The sequence below is a fragment of the Myotis lucifugus genome, unplaced genomic scaffold (genome assembly GCF_000147115.1).
Source record: "Myotis lucifugus unplaced genomic scaffold, Myoluc2.0 scaffold_341, whole genome shotgun sequence".
In the NCBI taxonomy this organism is placed as follows: domain Eukaryota; kingdom Metazoa; phylum Chordata; class Mammalia; order Chiroptera; family Vespertilionidae; genus Myotis; species Myotis lucifugus.
The window spans coordinates 932,541-948,784 of record NW_005871389.1 but is presented as its reverse complement, the minus strand read 5'-3'; the positions used below and the strand labels follow the sequence as shown (position 1 = coordinate 948,784).

The following is a 16,244-nucleotide window of genomic DNA, read 5'->3' as shown; positions in this document are numbered from 1 at the left end:
TGGGCATCTAGCAAGTATGGAAAGCAGAAGGGGAGTCTTTAGGGAAGGGCACTGGGGAGATGGCAACCTGGAGCTAGCATCAAGGGACAGTCCTATCAGAATAACAGTCGCTAACACGGATGGAGCACTTCGATGTCCTGACATGTCTCATCTCATGTAACTCTCACACGAACCCTGTAAGATCTGAGCTTTTGTCTTCTTTCCAACCAAGATTTAGAGATACAAAACATATCCATTAGCTTTTCTCGTGTAACTATCCCCAAAAAGTTTAGGGGCTTAAAACAACAACAGTCATTTATTTAGTTCTCAAATCTGTGATTTGGGCAGGGCTTGGAAAGGCAGCTTGTCTCTGCTCCCCGTGGCATCAGCTAGAGAATCTCAACTGAGGGATTTACTTCAGGGTGGCTCACTCCTATGGCTGCCAAGTTAATGCCAACTGTCATCTGGGGATGCAACAGGGGCAGATAGAATTAGGGCATCAGTACCTCTCCATAGTCTGCTTGGGTTTCCTCACAGCAGTCCCCAAAAGCAAGCATCCCAGGAGAGCAAGCAAAATGCATTGCATTTTTCTGACCTAGCTTCAGGAGTCACTTGGTGTCCTCCGGACTCCTCAAAGTCATGTCCATGTTCAAGGGAGTGGGATGTAAACTCTACACACACCTCTGGAGTGCAGAGAGGCAAGATCCCCCAAGAGCATGTGGGGTGGGAGATATAAGGCTGTAGCCATCTTTGGAAATTACACTTTGGTCCCATGACTATGAAGCAGTGAACGGGGGTTCAAAGCCTGACAGTTTAAGTCTAGAACTCTTTATTGCCTAGAGTTCAGTGTAGGGACCGTTCTAGGCACATTAAGCAGAAAGGAATTTAATATAAGAATTACAACACCGTTGGAGGGACTGAGAGAGTGGGCTGTAAGCAAGTGCTTCTTAAACTTCAGTGTGCAAAAGAATCACCAGGAACACTTTGCTAGCACACAGCTTCCTAGGCCCCACCCTAGAGTTTCTGATTCAGCAGGCCTGGGGGGTGGGGCCCAAGACCTTGCATTTTTTAAAATATATTTTATTGATTTTTTACAGAGAGGAAGGGAGAGGGATAGAAAGTTAGAAACATCGCTGAGAGAGAAACATCGATCAGCTGCCTCCTGCACACCTCCTACTGGGGATGTGCCCGCAACCAAGGTACATGCCCTCGACTGGAATCGAACCTGGGACCTTTCAGTCCACAGGCTGACCCTCTATCCACTGACCCAAACCGGTCAGGGCAAGACCTTGCATTTTTAACAAGTTCCCAGGTGAGTCTGCCTATGAGACCACATTTTGAGTAGCCCGGGAATAGGCCGGCACAGCACAAAGCTGACCACTAGAGAGCTGCTTCCTCTGCTTAGTGAGAAAGGTGGAGAGCCAGCAGGCTGCCATCAGAGCCATTAATTAAGTTCAAGAACATCTCCCAAGACCCCGCAGAGCTGAAGATAGGTCCACTGGAGTGCTCTGCAAAAATCAACTAACATGAATATAAAGTTAATTAAATATCCATCAGATTCACACACACACACACACACACACACACGCACACACGCACACACACACACAGAGGAGGGGAGGTGTACCTCACTTCTATCTTCCAATCTCTCAAGCATTTCTAGTTGGTAGAATCTGCATCCAAAACCAGAGCTGCAAAGAAGTCTAGGAAATGTGGTTCTTCCCAGCTTCTGCAGTACAAAGGGAGGCAAACCAGAAGGAAGAGAAAGAAGAAAGGAGGGATACTGAGAGCCAATTAACCATTCCCATCACACTCTATGCTGTGACCCAGCCTTCCCCCACCCACCACCACCACCACTGGGCCCCACCACAGGCAGGCAGGAGGCAGGAGAAGTGTGAGAAAGGCAGCCTGGATATCCAGCCCACAGCAACCCTCATCTGAGCAGGCCCAGCACAGCACTGGGTGGAGGAGCAGACAGTGGACTAGGCAATGAACTTGGCTGTCTTTGGCATCTCCAACCTAATGTGGCCACAAAATAACTCCCTATTCTACCCCTAAAACATTCCTTTTCCCAATAAGCAGCGCTGTCCTCTCACCCAAACCCCAAATCTAGGAGTCAGCTTTGATTCCTTGTTTCCCACACCCAGCACACTCTTCCTATCTTTTGCTGAGTCCATTGTTTCTGTCTTCAAACTGTGTCCTGACCTCTTCTATCCACCTGTCTATACTCTGATCTAAGCCACCGTAATTGTTCATACAGATAACCCCTCCTGCCACCCCTGCCCCTACAGTGTATCCTCCTTCCGCAACAGCCAGATGAGCTTTTACATGCAAATAAGAACTTGTCTATTCCCTACTCCAAACTGCCCCATGCCTTCAGGCTCACTCAGATTGAAACCCAAACTCTCACCTTTGTCTTTGCTCCCCATCACCCTCCCTCTCACTCAATAAGCTGTGGCCTTCTTCGTGTGCTCAATCATATCAAGCTTGATTCAACCTCAGGGCCTTTGCACAGCCTGTCTCTACTATTCCTTTTCCTCAAAAGTGTGAATGGCCTAGCCCCTTTTCACCCACAGGTTTCAGTTCAAATGCTATCTCCTTTGAGCAGCCTCCCTGGCGACTCTAAATTAGTTCCCATTAGCTCTGAATCACTTATCTGTTTATATACTTGTTTCTTTTGTCTGTCCCCTTACCTCCCAACTGAAATGTAAGATTCATGAGGACAGGAATCTACCTTGGTCAACACATGCCTAGAACAGCTTGACACAGCACAGGCCCTCAGTAATTATTTGTTGAATGGATGAGCAAGCAAATGAATGACTTTATGCCACACTGGTAGGTAAGTAAGAGTTCTGTTTTCCTCATATCAAAGTGAGGAAACAAAGACACAGAGAGTGTGGAGATGGCTTCTAAGATGGCCCCAATGATCCCATTTCCTCCATTCATGCCCTTGTGTGATCTCCTCCCCTTGAGTGTGGGCTGGACCTGGCAGTGGCTTCTAACCAACAAGTTATGGCAAAGGTGATGCAATGTCCCTTCTGAGATTGGATTACAAAAAGCTGTGACTTCTGTCTTGATGAACTCCATTGACTTCTCAGCTTGCTCGAGTTGGTAAAGCAAGCAACGTGTTAGGAAGGTTTACATGGCAATGAACTGAGGGCAGCCTGGCCAACAGCCAGCAAGGAACTGAGACCCTCAGTCCAACAATCCACAATGAACTAAATCCTGCCAGCAGTCACACAGGGAGTTTTCAAAGAGCTCCTTCTTCAGTCAAGTCACAGTGACCTTCCTCATGTGCTCAATCATATCAAGCTTGATTCAACCTCAGGGCCTTTGCACAACCTGTTTCTACTATTTCTTTTCCCCACATGTGTGAATGGCTAGCCACAGCTCAACAGATACCCTTTATTATAGCTGAGACACTCTGTGGTAGAGGACCCAGCTAAGCTGTGCCCATAGCCCTGGTCCTCACAGAAACTGTCAAATCATAAATGTGTATTCTTTCAAACCACTAACTTAGGGACATTTAATACACAGCAATAGTAACTAATACATAGAGATCAAATGACTTGCCTAAGATCACATAGACACTAAAGAACTGAATCAGGTCTTGAACCCAGGTCTCTCTGTCTCCAAAATCATTCCCTTAACCACTTACCTGACCTGCCTTTCATAATAACAGAACATATCAAAAGCTTGATTCAGGTTTGAAAGTTTGTCTATGGACCCCTGTGTTTCAACACGGCATCTGTATGCCTATGTGTCTGTCTCTTTCTAAGTCTGCAGCTCTGATTGGGTGTGCCCAACTGTGTCTCTCTCCATGCACATAACTGTCTGGCTGTGAATCTGACTTGTGGCTGAGCCCTGACCTTGTCTGTCCCTTTGTTACTGCTCTAGCTATGCCTGTGCTCTATGTATTTCTGTCTGTCTTCTGAGTCTATTTCTCTATTATCTTGCTTGCATTGACAGCTGTGATCTCTGTATGTGTGCCCATCTGTCTGTTGCCCTGTCTGGAACTGTTTATGGCTGCATCCTTGTGTTATCTCTCTGCATCTATCACCTGTCTGGGTGAGGACTGCTCCTTGTGTGGTTGCCCCTCTGAGCTTGTGGGTTTGTGTCCATGACTGTGGCCTGCCTGAACGCCTTGGTATCTTTGTGTTTGTCTAAAGTCTGTGACTGTTCTGGTCTGTTTGTCTGCGTCAGTCACTTCTGGCTGCATGTGTGTTATCTGTCAAGTGTTTGTGCCTGTGTTCTGACCACAGTTGGTTGTCTGATTCTGGGGTGTCCTGTGTCCATTCTGCGGCCCAGCTCCCTCTGGTGGTCCGACAAGGAATAGCTGGTGCAGATGGACCAAAGGAAAGAAGAGTTGAGGGAAGAGGAAGTACTTTAGGCAAACTGAATCATGGGCTGCACAGAGAGGGGAAGGATTGGGTATGATAGCAGGGACCACAGGTGGCCTGGCCTGGCCTGGCCTGGCAGGATGGGACTGGGGTCTGGCCTCTGAGCCACCCATTGCCCACCCATCACGAGGAAGGGCTAGGAGACAGGATGCCTGGTTTTCTCGAAGTGGGTGGGGGCAGGGGCCTACCTCCGGGGACGTCACCCATTAAACTTCCTCTCTCCGCCACACAGGAAGCTGAGCCGGCTCAGGGCCCAGGCCCGAGCAAGCACGGGCCCCCAGAACCCTTGGGGAAAGGGCCCCACCGGGCCTGCCCAACAGGGACCATGGAATCCAGAGCTGAGTAAGAACATCCCCTCCCCCATCCTCTAGACCAAGATTTCTAGACCAGGCTTGGGCTGGGGCCGAGGGGAGGGGGTCTGGGGCAGGGTGGGGAGGAGGCCAGAGCCACAGGGGCAGGTGGCCTGAATCAAGGCTGGACTCAGCTGGCTTAGAATATGGACTCCACTCTCAGACACACTCAGACCACTCGCAGTCCCTCCCCCACCCTTTCTTTCCTCTCTCCCCCCAACCCCACACCTGCGCCTTTATGTGACTAAGTTTGTAATGCTGAGTGAGCACCTCACCTCTTGGTATATCATAGTTTCTGTGTCAGCAGAATGAGGGAGGATTGTGTGTCCCAGTGTGCAAGTGCTTGTGCAGGACTTGTATCAACATGAGGGTGAAGTGTTGGGGGTCTCCAGGTGAGGGACCGTGTGTCTGTAGTCAGCCCCCATCCTCTTCTTCTGTTGCCTCCTGGTTCACTATCTCTCTCCCTAAGCACAAGTCTCTGCATCCTTTGCGTAGTGGGCGGAAGCAGGGGACAAGGGAGGTAGACGTAGACTGCAGGGTTCACAGAAGTAGGAGGGCATGCTGTCCTCTCTCTGGTGTGAAATTTGAGGTCAGCCCCTGGGGCCTCATGAAGTCTCACATACAGAGATGCACAGGCAGGGCCTCTTGCTCTCAAACCAGAGCAATGCTCGCACATCTACCCAGTCACACTCACAGCCACACAAGAAAACATGGACTTATTCACCCTCACACTGGCTTGGCTTGATCACACTGTCGCAGTCCTACCTGACATACACTGGACAGCCTCATCCTTTCAGGCCAACATGAGATAGAATCACACACACACACACACACACACACACACACACACACGATTAACACCATTCCATGCACACCCAGTCGTACAATCTACACAATCACTGCCACAAACCCTTGGGAGTCATGCACACACAGTCGCACAAGTCACACAGGCACACACAGTCACACATGTGCAGATACAACCACACACAGAAGCAAGTCCATGGACCCACTAAGCCCTTTCCTGTCCCACAGAGAGGGTCCCCCTGCCGTGTTTGATTGGTTCTTCGAAGCAGCCTGCCCTGCCTCCCTACAGGAGGGTGAGTGGGGGAGGACATCGGGGGAGGAGAGTGGAGATGGAAGGTGGGGCCCTGAATGTAGAGACCCTGAATGTAGAGGCCTGTTCTCCCTGCAGATCCCCCCATTCTGCGGCAGTTCCCCCCAGACTTCAGGGACCAGGTATGCAGGCTGGTTCCTTGCTCCCCTGGGACCAGGGTCAGTCCCCCTGCGGGAGGTTGTGGGGTCCAAAATGAGTGGCCACACAGTGTGTGCTCTTTTTCACCCCCAGGAAGCTATGCAAATGGTGCCTAAATTCTGCTTCCCTTTTGATGTGGAAAGGTATGGAAGAAAGCAGACAGCCAGCGACCTGTGGACCTAAGGACTCAGACACCCAGGGAATCAGGGGCCCTAACAACTAGGCCCCAGATGATGGACACAGTATTAGGAGTACTTGGGGGGCGGGGGGATTGAAGGAGCTGGGACCCAGTCTCTGAGCATTTTCCACCTCCAGGGAGCCTCCCAGCCCTGCGGTACAGCATTTCACCTTCGCCCTCACGGACCTGACCGGCACCCGTAGATTTGGTTTCTGCCGCCTAAGGGCCGGTGCCCACAGTTGTCTTTGCATCCTCAGGTGTGAACTATGGGGCAGGGGTTGGGGGGGAGCCTCGACCTAGGAGCACTTCATGGAACCCGCTTCCTCTCTCTACAGCCACCATCCCTGGTTTGAGGTGTTCTACAAGCTGCTGAACACAGTGGGAGACCTCCTGGCTCAGGACCAAGTGAGACCAGCCCCCCCCCCCTATTCCGCGGGAACCATAGGCCCCCCACCCCACAAGCCCCCAGCCCTGCTCAGAACTCACAGGCCAGACGGGAGCCCTGGGCTCCTCTCAGAACACCCAGCTTGAGCCAAGACCTTCAGAATCCCCAACCTACCTTTTCTTCTCTTTTTTTAAAAAAATATATTTTTATTGATTTCAGAGAGAAAGGGAGGAGAGATAGAAACATCAATGATGAGAGAGAATCATTGATTGGCTGCCTCCTGCACGCCCCCCCCCCCCCTCCACTAGGGATTGAGCCTGCAGCCCGGACATGTGCCCTAGACCGGACTCGAACCCGGACCTCAAGACCCTTCAGTCCGCAGGCCAACGCTCTATCCACTGAGCCAAACCGGCTAGGTTTTGACTCAAACACCTCACCCCCACCCAGGTCTCGGAGGTCGAGGAACTTCTAAACCTGCTGCAGCGGACCCTGCCAGAGACCCAGGCCTCCGTGGAGCTGGTGAGTAGCTCCGAACCCCTGGGCATGGGACCCCAGGTGGATGGGGAGGCAGCCCCCCAGCTCTGAGGACCACACAGACACACGTCTCCCTCAGGGCAGCGGAGTGACGATCCCCAGTGTGCCCGGCAGGATGCCCCCAGCCCCCGGGAACATCAGGCCGGTGAGCAGGGCTGGGGACCCTGGAAGGTTGGGCTCCCAGGTGAAGCCAACCCCTGATTAATCGGTCCCCTCGCCAATCTCCTCCCCACCCCCCACCCCACCCCCTCCCACCACCACCACCAGCTTTCCTATTTCGTGGCCCCTGACTCCGGCCGCCTGCCATCCATTCCGGAGAACGTGAGTGGACTCCTCCGAGGGGGCGGGAAGAGGTCCCGAAATCCGCAGGGACTGCCAGATCCTGTCGTCCCTGGCGCCCAGCGCTCCTCTCTGTCCCTCAGAGGAACCTAACCGAGCTGGTGGTGGCGGTGACCGATGAGAACATCGTGGGGCTGTTCGCGGCGCTCCTGGCCGAGCGGAGGGTCCTGCTGACCGCCAGCAAGCTGAGCACCGTGAGGCAGGGGCCAGCCGGGCGGGAGGGGCCGGGACCGGGCTTCGTCCCTGGGGGCGGGACGACGGGGGCGGATTCCTACTCTAACCTCACCCGGCGTCACCGAGGGCAAAGTCCTGGCTCTGCCCCTGTGAAGGTCAGGGTTGAGCTGAACGCTGGCTCCACTCCGGTGGGGGGGAGTCAGCGTGGGTGGCGTCGAGCTGCCGTTTGCAAGCTCCTCTTTGGGAATGCGGAGTCCAGACTCCACCCACTGGCTCCGCCCCTCAGGAGGGCGAGATCCGGGAGCGCTAAATTCCAGCTCGGCCCCTAAGGGCAGGGAGGGTGGTCGTGGAGGCTGAACGCTGACTCCACCCCTAGGGCAGGACCAAGGAAGGTAAATTTTAGCTCCGCCTCTTTAGGGGTAGGGTCAGTGGAGCTGAGTCGTGGCTCCACCCCTAGAGGCGGGGCTAGGGCGACTCTGTTACCTCCGCCTTGTTGGGACAACAAGTTTGTATTGACTCCTAAGCTAGTGGGCTTAGTCACAGCTCTACCCCTAAGAAGAGGGATCCCGGAGGGTTGCATATTAGCCCCGAACCCTAGGACTTGCCCTGAATCGTAGGCCACTCGAAGCCCCTCCCCCTGAGTGAGCACCTCTTACCTGACCTGTCTTTCCTGGCGCCACCTGCTGCAAGCACTGTAATTTGCCAAATTCTAGGTCTCCACCTGCTTCCTAAAGGGGTGTGACTTTTCACCTCTTACCCAGCAGCGGGTGGGTAAGGTGAGGTGGGTGGGAAATGGAGCTGCAAGAGGGTTCTTGAACCACCCCAGAGAGGGTTCTTGAAGCTGGGGGTCCAGGCCCTGAATCCACAGTACCCACCCGTCCCCAGCTGACCTCGTGCGTCCACGCGTCCTGTGCCCTCCTGTACCCCATGCAATGGGAGCACGTGCTGATCCCCACACTGCCGCCGCACCTGCTGGACTACTGCTGGTGAGGGGCGGAGTCTGGGGAGGGGCCGGGCCTGGGGGGCTGGGGTCCAGGGCGTAGGGCCTGCATGACCCTGCTCCCTCGGGTCGTCCGCAGCGCTCCCATGCCCTACCTCATCGGAGTCCACGCCAGTCTCACAGAGGTCAGTGGGAGCGGCCATGGACTGCAAGGACGGGCGGAGTTCTCCTCCCTCTGCATCCCCAGATACCCTCCCCCGCCAGGGTTCCTCGGACTCTGAGCTGCGGTCCCCCTACCACCCTCCAACACAGAGAGTGCTGGAGAAAGGCCTGGAAGATGTCGTGATGATGAACGTGGACTCCAATATCTTAGAGACGCCCTTCGACGACGTGCAGGCGCTGCCTCCCGATGTGGTCAGTATCACCCCCTCCCCCAGCGTCTGGGAGAGGGAGGCCCCAAACCCACCCACTCAGCGCGCTCCCTTGTCCTCCAGGTGTCCCTGCTGAGGCTGAGGCTAAAAAAGGTCGCGCTGGCCCCAGGAGAAGGGGTGTCCCGTCTTTTCCTCAAAGCCCAGGCACTGCTCTTTGGGGGGTACCGCGATGCGCTGATCTGCAGCCCGGTGAGCAGGGGGGATGCTGAGGAGGAGGCCTAGTGGACCCTGGAAGATAATATCATTTAGAGTGTTTACTCTATGCCTCTGTTTGCTCATCTATAAAATGAGATCCAGATAGTACCCACCCAAACAGATGGTGTGAGTAAAATGCTTGGATAGTGCCTGGCACATCACGAGTATTCAAATGCTAGGTTCTACTATTACTATCTCATTTAATGCTCGTGACAGTATTATGAGATAGGTGCCATTATGGTCCCATTTTACATGTAAAGAAACTGAGGCTTGGAGAAGTCCTGTGGTAGGTGAGTGTTAAACCCAGGACTCTGATCTGCTGACTTTCAACCCCCTCCCTCAGTTTCCCACTATTCTATAAAAACTTGAGGGAGGGGGAAATTCTATCATTTTAAGTATCTGATGTTCCTGTTGGCTGCCTTAACAACACATCTGGAATCTGCCCATTTCTCCCCATCATCTGTCTCCAACCTGGTCTGGTCCCCATTATTGCTCACCTAGATAAGTGTGCTTGCCTCCCCGATGAGTCCCCTCTCCCCGGTTCCCACCCTCACCCTCATAGTCTGTCCTCCCTGAAGCGGCCAGAAGTCACCTGTGAGCACCCAAGTCAGGTCTCCTCCCTCCTCTGCCCTCTAGGGCTCCCACCTCCCTCTGGGTAAAAGCCCAAATCCCCCCCTTGACTCACCAGGTCCTGCACAGGAGCAGGCATACAGCAGGCGCTCAATCAACATTTGCTACATAGATAGATGGTAGAGTAAGGGAGGCAGCTGGTGTCCAGGAGAGCCTCCGGGAGCTCAGGACGAGGATCCTTCTTCCAGGGCCAGCCTGTGACCTTCAGTGAAGAAGCCTTCTTGGCCCAGAAGCCCGGGGCTCCCTTGCAGGCCTTCCACCGGCGGGCTGTGCACCTGCAGCTGTTCAAACAGGTGCGCCAGAGCCCAAGGGCGGGATTGGGACCTGGGGGGCGGGGTTAGGGACGCCACGCCTGGGTACTGTGGGCGGGGCTAGAGTCGGTCTGGCGGAATCTCCCTCTTCAGATTGGGGAGACAGAACTGAACTAGGTTTCTTAAAGTTGAGAGCTCCCGTCCTGATTTCCTAAGGGACAAAATCTACTCCTTGGTCCCTGGGGAAATAAGGGTGGGACCAAGTTCCAGGATCAGGGTGGGAGTCCGTGCCGTCTTCAGAAGTTCTGGGCGTGTCCAGATGCGCACATCCTTTGGGAGGAAGGAGGAGGCGGGCCGGGACTCTGGGGTACCTGGGAGAAGGCTGGAGCGGGATCGGACTCCTGGGTTCCTGGAGGAAAGTGGGCTGGACTCCAGGATCCTTCAGCGCGGGAGTGGGTTCTAGGGTCCCTGAAGGTGGGGTCAACCTCTTCCAGAGTCACTGAGAGGTGGGTCGGTCCGAAGTGGCAGAATCTAACTTCCGGGTCCCTGGGAGGGGCGGGGTCTGGTCCCTGATAACAGGTCCTGACCTGGGGCTATAGGAGGCGGTTGGACCTCTGGCTTCCAAAGGTGGCCTCCAGACCTCCTGGGTCCTGTGGGTTGGCCCCTAGCCGGTCAGGAATGACTTTTACTTCCTGAGGGCGAGAGGACTCCTAGTCCTTACATTCAGATGCGACTCTGATCCTTTCTCCCATCCCCAGTTCATTGATGGCCGGCTGGAGAGGCTTAACACGGGAGAGGGGTTCTCAGATCTGTTTGAGCAGGAGATCACCTGCAGTGGGGCCTCCTCAGGTGAGCCCTGAATCTAGCCCGGAGTCCCTACCCCAGCAGCCCTCCAGCCTGAGCATGCCTGCCATGACCACGCTCTCTCCTCACTCCAGGCACCCTTCGCTCCTACCAGCTCTGGGCAGACAACCTAAAGGTATTGAACACCTTGTTTATTATTGGATTAATTTAATCCCACAACAGTCCCCAAGTAGGGTCATCATTTTACTCATTTATAGAGGTGAAGAAATTGAGGCTCAGAAAGGGAGAAGGGCTTGTCTGGGGGTCACACAATCCTGGAGTGAGGTGGGTCCTGGGGTAACCCCAGATGCCCACACCTCTCTCCCTTGGCCCTCTCTCCAGAAAGGTGGTGGTGCCCTCCTGCATTCCGTCAAGGCCAAGACCCAACCAACTGTCAGAAACATGTACCGCTCGGTGAGGCTGGGCTAGACAGGCCGTTTACTGGGGTGACAGAGGACATTTTAACCCCACATTTAAAGTGCACGTTTTTATCAACTGAATCAGCAGTTAAACCATTAACAACTTTTCCCACTTTCATTTTCCATTCACTATTCTCATGTTTGTCAGGATTTCTTTCCTATTTAAAATTGGCAACCAAGATTCATTGGGTTTTTCCGTTTGTTTTGTCTTTCTCAGACACTGCAAAACCCGCTATCCTTTTGGGGTTTTTCTCCCAAATCCGTTTCCTGGGGCCAACTTCTGCAGCTCCAAATTGTCCATTCAATTTTATTCTTCACTCGGCTTTTGAACACGGACACATTTTTATGATGTTCTGTTTTTGCCACTCCCCATTTCATCTGGGGGTTCTTTCCCCCAGGAACAGTCCTTTTGTATTAGTCAAGGGGCGAGAGTGTGTATTGACTCCTTAGGTGATGCATGGGGAATTGTGAATACATTTGTGAGACATAAACATGAATAGATGGCAGACTCCACTGTTCTAGGGAACAGGGGGCTGAGTTCTCAAATGTCCCGTGTCAAATCACCTCAAATCTAATTTTTTTTTTTTTTTTGGCTCCTCCATAGGCCAAGAGTGGCTTGAAGGGAATGCAGAGCCTCCTGATGTACAAGGTAAAGCTAATGGCCAAGGGGTGGGGGGAATGGAGAAAGGGGCTCCTGGCTCATCCAACCTCTTCCTAGGATAGGGATTCTAGCCTGCAGAGGGGGGGCTCCCTCAGGGCTTTCTCCCTCACCAGTCGCTCAGATCACCTGCAGCAGCGCCTGCCTATCACCCAGCACTTTGGACAGGTAAGATGCCCCGCCTCCACCCCACACACACACCTGGAATTATCACCAAGTCCTCCACCCATCCTCGATCTCCATCTAGACAACTTGCCTCCCTCCTCGTGTACCCCAGTACCTGATGCCCGCTTCACACTCACCCTCCTTCACACAGCTCCCCTGACTCTAGCTCCTGGGGCCCCACCCCTCCAAACCTGTCCTTTGCAGAACCGGCCCCTTCGCCCCAGCAGGAGACACCGGCAAGAAGAGAGACCTTCTGAGTCCCTGGGGGAGAGGTAAGGCTCAAAGGCAGGAGAGGGGGCAATATTGTAAGTGGGAGGCCAGAACTAATGGGGAAGATGATCCCCAAATTTCAAACCTGCCAGAGCCACCAGACTGGAGCTGGGGGTTGGGGGCAGATATCTGAGGCTGCCTAACCTCACACAGGACACCCCCTCTGAGCCCTGAGGCTACCCAGGACTCCTGGGCAGAGGAAGCTCTGGACAGCAGCTTCCTGGGGTCTGGGGAAGAACTGGATTTGTTGAGTGAGATACTAGACAGTCTGAGCACGGGAGCCACAAGGACAGGCAGCCTGCGGCCCAGCCAGAGCTTAGACTGCTGCCACAGAGAGGACTTGGACAGCTGCCTCAGCCTGGTGAGCCCTCCAGTCCTCTCCCACTTGCCCACCCAACTTGCCACCCCCTCCCCCTCTAAAGTCCAGCAACTTGCTAATCTCCCCACCCCCCCCCCCATCCAGCCTAACTTACCAGGAAGACAAAGGTGGCAGCCAGATGAGGAGGACCCCCCAGAACCCCATTCCCAGTCCCTGCCTGCCGGCCTGCCATCTCTGCAAAACCCCCAGCCTCCGGATACCACCAGGTCCTCAAAGAACCTCACTCTCTCAGAGGCCAGCCAAGAAATCACTTCTTCAACCCAATCGTTAACAGCTTCTGCAGACCCAAGCAGCAGCGGGGACCTCAAATCCTCTCTCACAGAGCCCCATCGACAAACCCCACCTCTCTCCCCTCTCCACGAGGCCGCGGGAGAGCCCAGAGGCGAGAAGAGCTCCTGCTCCCGGCTCTCCACAGTGCCCACCCAGCCCAGCCCTCCAGAGAGCCCCCACCCTCTGCTACCCACAAAGCCCAACTCAGATATCACCTGGACATCTCCAACCTTTGACTCTACCTCAGATCTCGGTTTCCCAGAGAGCCCCAGAGCCCCTGCTGTGCCCGCTAGCAACCGGCAGGAGCCCCAGGCCAGGAACCGGCCCAGAGTTGCTGAGCTTAAAAAGTGTTTTGAAGGTTAAGGACCAGGCATCTGGAGGAGATGCCATTCTCGCAATAAAGTCTCAAGAGCCCAAAGCTGGTTTTTCCTGGTGAGTTTACCTGGGGGCCCTCTCTCTGCTCCTAAACCCATCCCATCCACCACCTTCCCCACTGGGGCAGCCTCCTGCTGGCTCCAAATGGTAGTGAAAAGCCTCCCTTCCAGGAAACCCTCCCAGCCCCTAAGATCCTCGAAACCTTGCAATTCATCCTCCACGGCCTATGAGCCCTGCATTTACCTCCTCCATCTAGGCTAATTTCTGCCTCCACCAGTTCAAAAAAAAGTTTTATTATATCTCACTACCAATTTTACACTATATATATATATATATAAAATGTCAGCATCCCCACCCTCCCTTGCCCTCAGGGGCAGAGTTTTGAAGCACCTTTTCCCCTTCTATTCTTAAGCCCAGGTTTTGAAGGCTCAGAGAGGGATCAGCCTTCCCCCAAGGTCACACAGCAAGGGAGGGAGATGAAGAGAGGAAGGGGACCTAGATGGGCAGGCACCCCTGCACTTTCTCCTTGGAGTCCTGGGGAGCCTGGGCCTCGGTTGCGTGGGAGAACTGAAAGGAAAGGAGAGGGGGGTTGTCGGGCCTGTGTGGAGACGGTGCAGCAAGCAGAAAGGCGGGTCCCTAGCACCGGCACCCCCAATTGCAGGCAGAGTCATGCAGAGGCGACATGCTTCGCAGAGCCCGCCCGGCAGGTGCCCCATGGCCCCAAAGTCCAACTGAGCCATCGTGGGCTCGTGTCTCGGTGGTGGATGCTGTGTGGGAGCAGGTGCTAGGCAGTCCTGGGTAGTGGTGGTGGTTGTGGCGGACCCCAGCGTTCAGATGAGCCGCTCCTCAGGAGGCAGCTTGAGGTTGGGGGGTGGTGGCGCTCGGGCACCCACCTGCTCCTCACTGCTGGGCCGGTAGGTGCCTTCTGTCTGCCGCTTCTCCCGCAGTTTCCGCACCAGCAGCACCAGCCCCACGGCCAGAAGCAGGGCAGCCAAGAGGGAGAAGACCACGATGATGGCAGTGGTGGCCTCCTTAGACTGCGAGACAGGGGACAGGTGTGACTTCCCTGAATCTGGGGATCCTGTCTGCCCCCACCTTAGAAGCATCCCAGGTTCCTAATCCCCCCACACACCCCTGCTCCTTTTGGTGATCTGGTTCTTCCACCTGATCCCCATCTATCACATTTGGGGCTCCCAGTCCCCCACACCTGCCATGTCTGGGGTCCCCCTTCCAAGCACCCGTCACATCTGGGTTCCAAGCTATTCCCCCCCTCCTCCCGAGAGGCCTATAGGGCTCCTGACCCACTGCACGTGCCACCATCCACTCCCTTCCTGAGGTTCTGGGTCTCCCCAGTCTGGGCCCCTGGCTCTCCCTAATTGTCATGTTGATACTCTGATCTCTCACACTTGGGGTTCTCCAATGCCAACCCCCATCCTGGCCTGCCACCTCTGGGGATCTAGGCCCCTCCACCTGCTACTTGTGGATAGCATCCTGAATAGAATCCCTGCTGCCCTCATGCCATATATACCCCCCAACTCACCAGGGCCCCATTGAAGCTGGGGTATGGGGTGGTAGTGGTGCTATTCTCGTATGCAGTGGGGTCCAATGCTGTGAGGAAGTGGTAGAGAGAATAAATGAAGCTCCATCTATCACTCCCATCCTGGCACATCTGCCCCCTTCCTTGGGGATTTCCCCTGCCCTCAACCCCCACCCCCACCCCCGTTAGAACTCTGCTCTTCTGACTGTGGGTGCTCTGCATGTCGGAGCCAGGCCAGCTGTACTGCTACTCTGGCCACCCTCAGCCCAGTGGAGCCCAGCAGTGAGGAATCCACCCACAGTAGTTTGCAGTTAGCGCTGAGTTGGGGGCTATGACAAGATGGTGTCAAAGCCCAACTGTCCCCTCCTCTCCCCTCCCCCACCTACCTGGCCTTTTCTTGGCTCTGAAAGATCTGGACAGATCCTGCTTTTCCCTGGAGTATCTATTTGATTCCGCTCCCGCTCCCACCCCCATCCCCACCCCAGGCTCTTGAAACTGGAAGAACTGAATGGCTGGGTCCACCCATATGGCCAGCCTGGTGGTCATCCTGGACTCAGAGCCCCAGGCAGGCAGGCCTCCTCCAGGCTCCCAGACAGCCCAAAACACCTCAACCACAGAGACTCAGATATGCAGGCCTCCTCTGCCTCCAGCTCATAATTCCACCCCAATCAGGAACTCAGGAATTCTAGACCAACTGCGACCCGTCCAAGGAAGGACTTAGGAATTCAAAATCCCCAGCCCTGACCTTGTAAACTGCTGCCCCCAAGGCACTCCATGCCCGCTCCCCAGTTCTTGACCTCTCGGTGTCCCGGGTCCCCAGCGCCCCCGCCGGTACCTACTTTGCCCCCAGACCCGGCCCCAGCGGGCCGGCAGCAGCGGCAGGCCGAGCGCCAGGAGCAGCCCCAGGCTGGGACTCGCCATGGGCCTGGGGAGATAGGCTGGTGGCACCAGGGACAGGGCTTCTTGCGCGCCGCTCCTACCGCATCTCGGGCCAGAGGTACTTACGACTTGGCACCTGCGGGCGGGAGACGGAGAAAGGCCAGGGCGTGGGGGAGGAGGCTTGACCCCGGCGCAGGCCCAGGGAGGGGCGACCCGCGCCAGGGCACCCGGGAGTCCAGCCCCGCCCCGCCCCGCCGCCAGAGGTGAGAGATTAAAAATTAACTCGGGGAAGTGCATTCCTAGGCTCTGGAAAGGGAAGGGGTAGGGAGAGGGCGGCGGCGCGACCTGCCTCCCTACTGGCCGGGCGTCTTTGATCTCGCTCAGGTCCCGGTCTGCTTCCTCGATCGATCC

General features: G+C 55.1%; 2 protein-coding genes across 3 annotated transcripts; one reads left to right on the top strand and one right to left on the bottom strand.

Annotated features, from left to right (window-relative positions):
* The first annotated feature begins 4,616 nt into the window (after window positions 1-4,616).
* DENND1C (DENN domain containing 1C) lies at window positions 4,617-13,460 on the top strand. Its single transcript, XM_023764632.1, has 23 exons — window positions 4,617-4,721; window positions 5,762-5,826; window positions 5,922-5,965; window positions 6,075-6,124; window positions 6,297-6,416; window positions 6,495-6,564; window positions 6,992-7,063; window positions 7,158-7,223; window positions 7,346-7,399; window positions 7,501-7,611; window positions 8,477-8,577; window positions 8,671-8,716; window positions 8,844-8,945; window positions 9,026-9,151; window positions 9,976-10,080; window positions 10,797-10,887; window positions 10,977-11,017; window positions 11,224-11,295; window positions 11,905-11,949; window positions 12,019-12,126; window positions 12,328-12,395; window positions 12,547-12,754; window positions 12,857-13,460. Exons 1-23 carry the CDS (start codon window positions 4,705-4,707, stop codon window positions 13,403-13,405), a joined length of 2,331 nt encoding a protein of 776 aa, XP_023620400.1. The 5' UTR covers window positions 4,617-4,704; the 3' UTR covers window positions 13,406-13,460.
* A 229-nt stretch (window positions 13,461-13,689) lies between these two features.
* Window positions 13,690-16,228, bottom strand: CRB3 (crumbs 3, cell polarity complex component). Of its 2 annotated transcripts, none has more exons than XM_023764631.1 (4): window positions 15,700-16,228; window positions 14,958-15,025; window positions 14,311-14,454; window positions 13,690-13,984 (listed from the first exon to the last, which is right to left on the bottom strand). In XM_023764631.1, the coding sequence occupies exons 1-4, from the start codon at window positions 15,728-15,730 to the stop codon at window positions 13,913-13,915; spliced, it is 315 nt and encodes a 104-aa protein (XP_023620399.1). In that variant the 5' UTR covers window positions 15,731-16,228; the 3' UTR covers window positions 13,690-13,912. The 2 variants fall into 2 exon arrangements, with proteins under 2 accessions (XP_023620399.1, XP_006101180.3); XM_006101118.3 differs by having other exon boundaries at window positions 15,794-16,219.
* Window positions 16,229-16,244: the final 16 nt, after the last annotated feature.

Excerpts from the sequence above, each read along its gene's own strand:
- CRB3 (XM_006101118.3), bottom strand. The coding sequence starts at position 16,130 with ATGCACTTCCCCGAGTTAATTTTTAATCTCTCACCTCTGGCGGCGGGG. Across the intron at positions 15,026-15,793 it reads GGGCCGGGTCTGGGGGCAAA|CATTGGACCCCACTGCATAC; the intron begins GTAGGTACCGGC and ends ACTTCCTCACAG. Across the intron at positions 14,455-14,957 it reads CCAGCTTCAATGGGGCCCTG|TCTAAGGAGGCCACCACTGC; the intron begins GTGAGTTGGGGG and ends CCTGTCTCGCAG.
- DENND1C (XM_023764632.1), top strand. Across the intron at positions 7,064-7,157 it reads CCCAGGCCTCCGTGGAGCTG|GGCAGCGGAGTGACGATCCC; the intron begins GTGAGTAGCTCC and ends CGTCTCCCTCAG. Across the intron at positions 7,400-7,500 it reads TGCCATCCATTCCGGAGAAC|AGGAACCTAACCGAGCTGGT; the intron begins GTGAGTGGACTC and ends TCTGTCCCTCAG.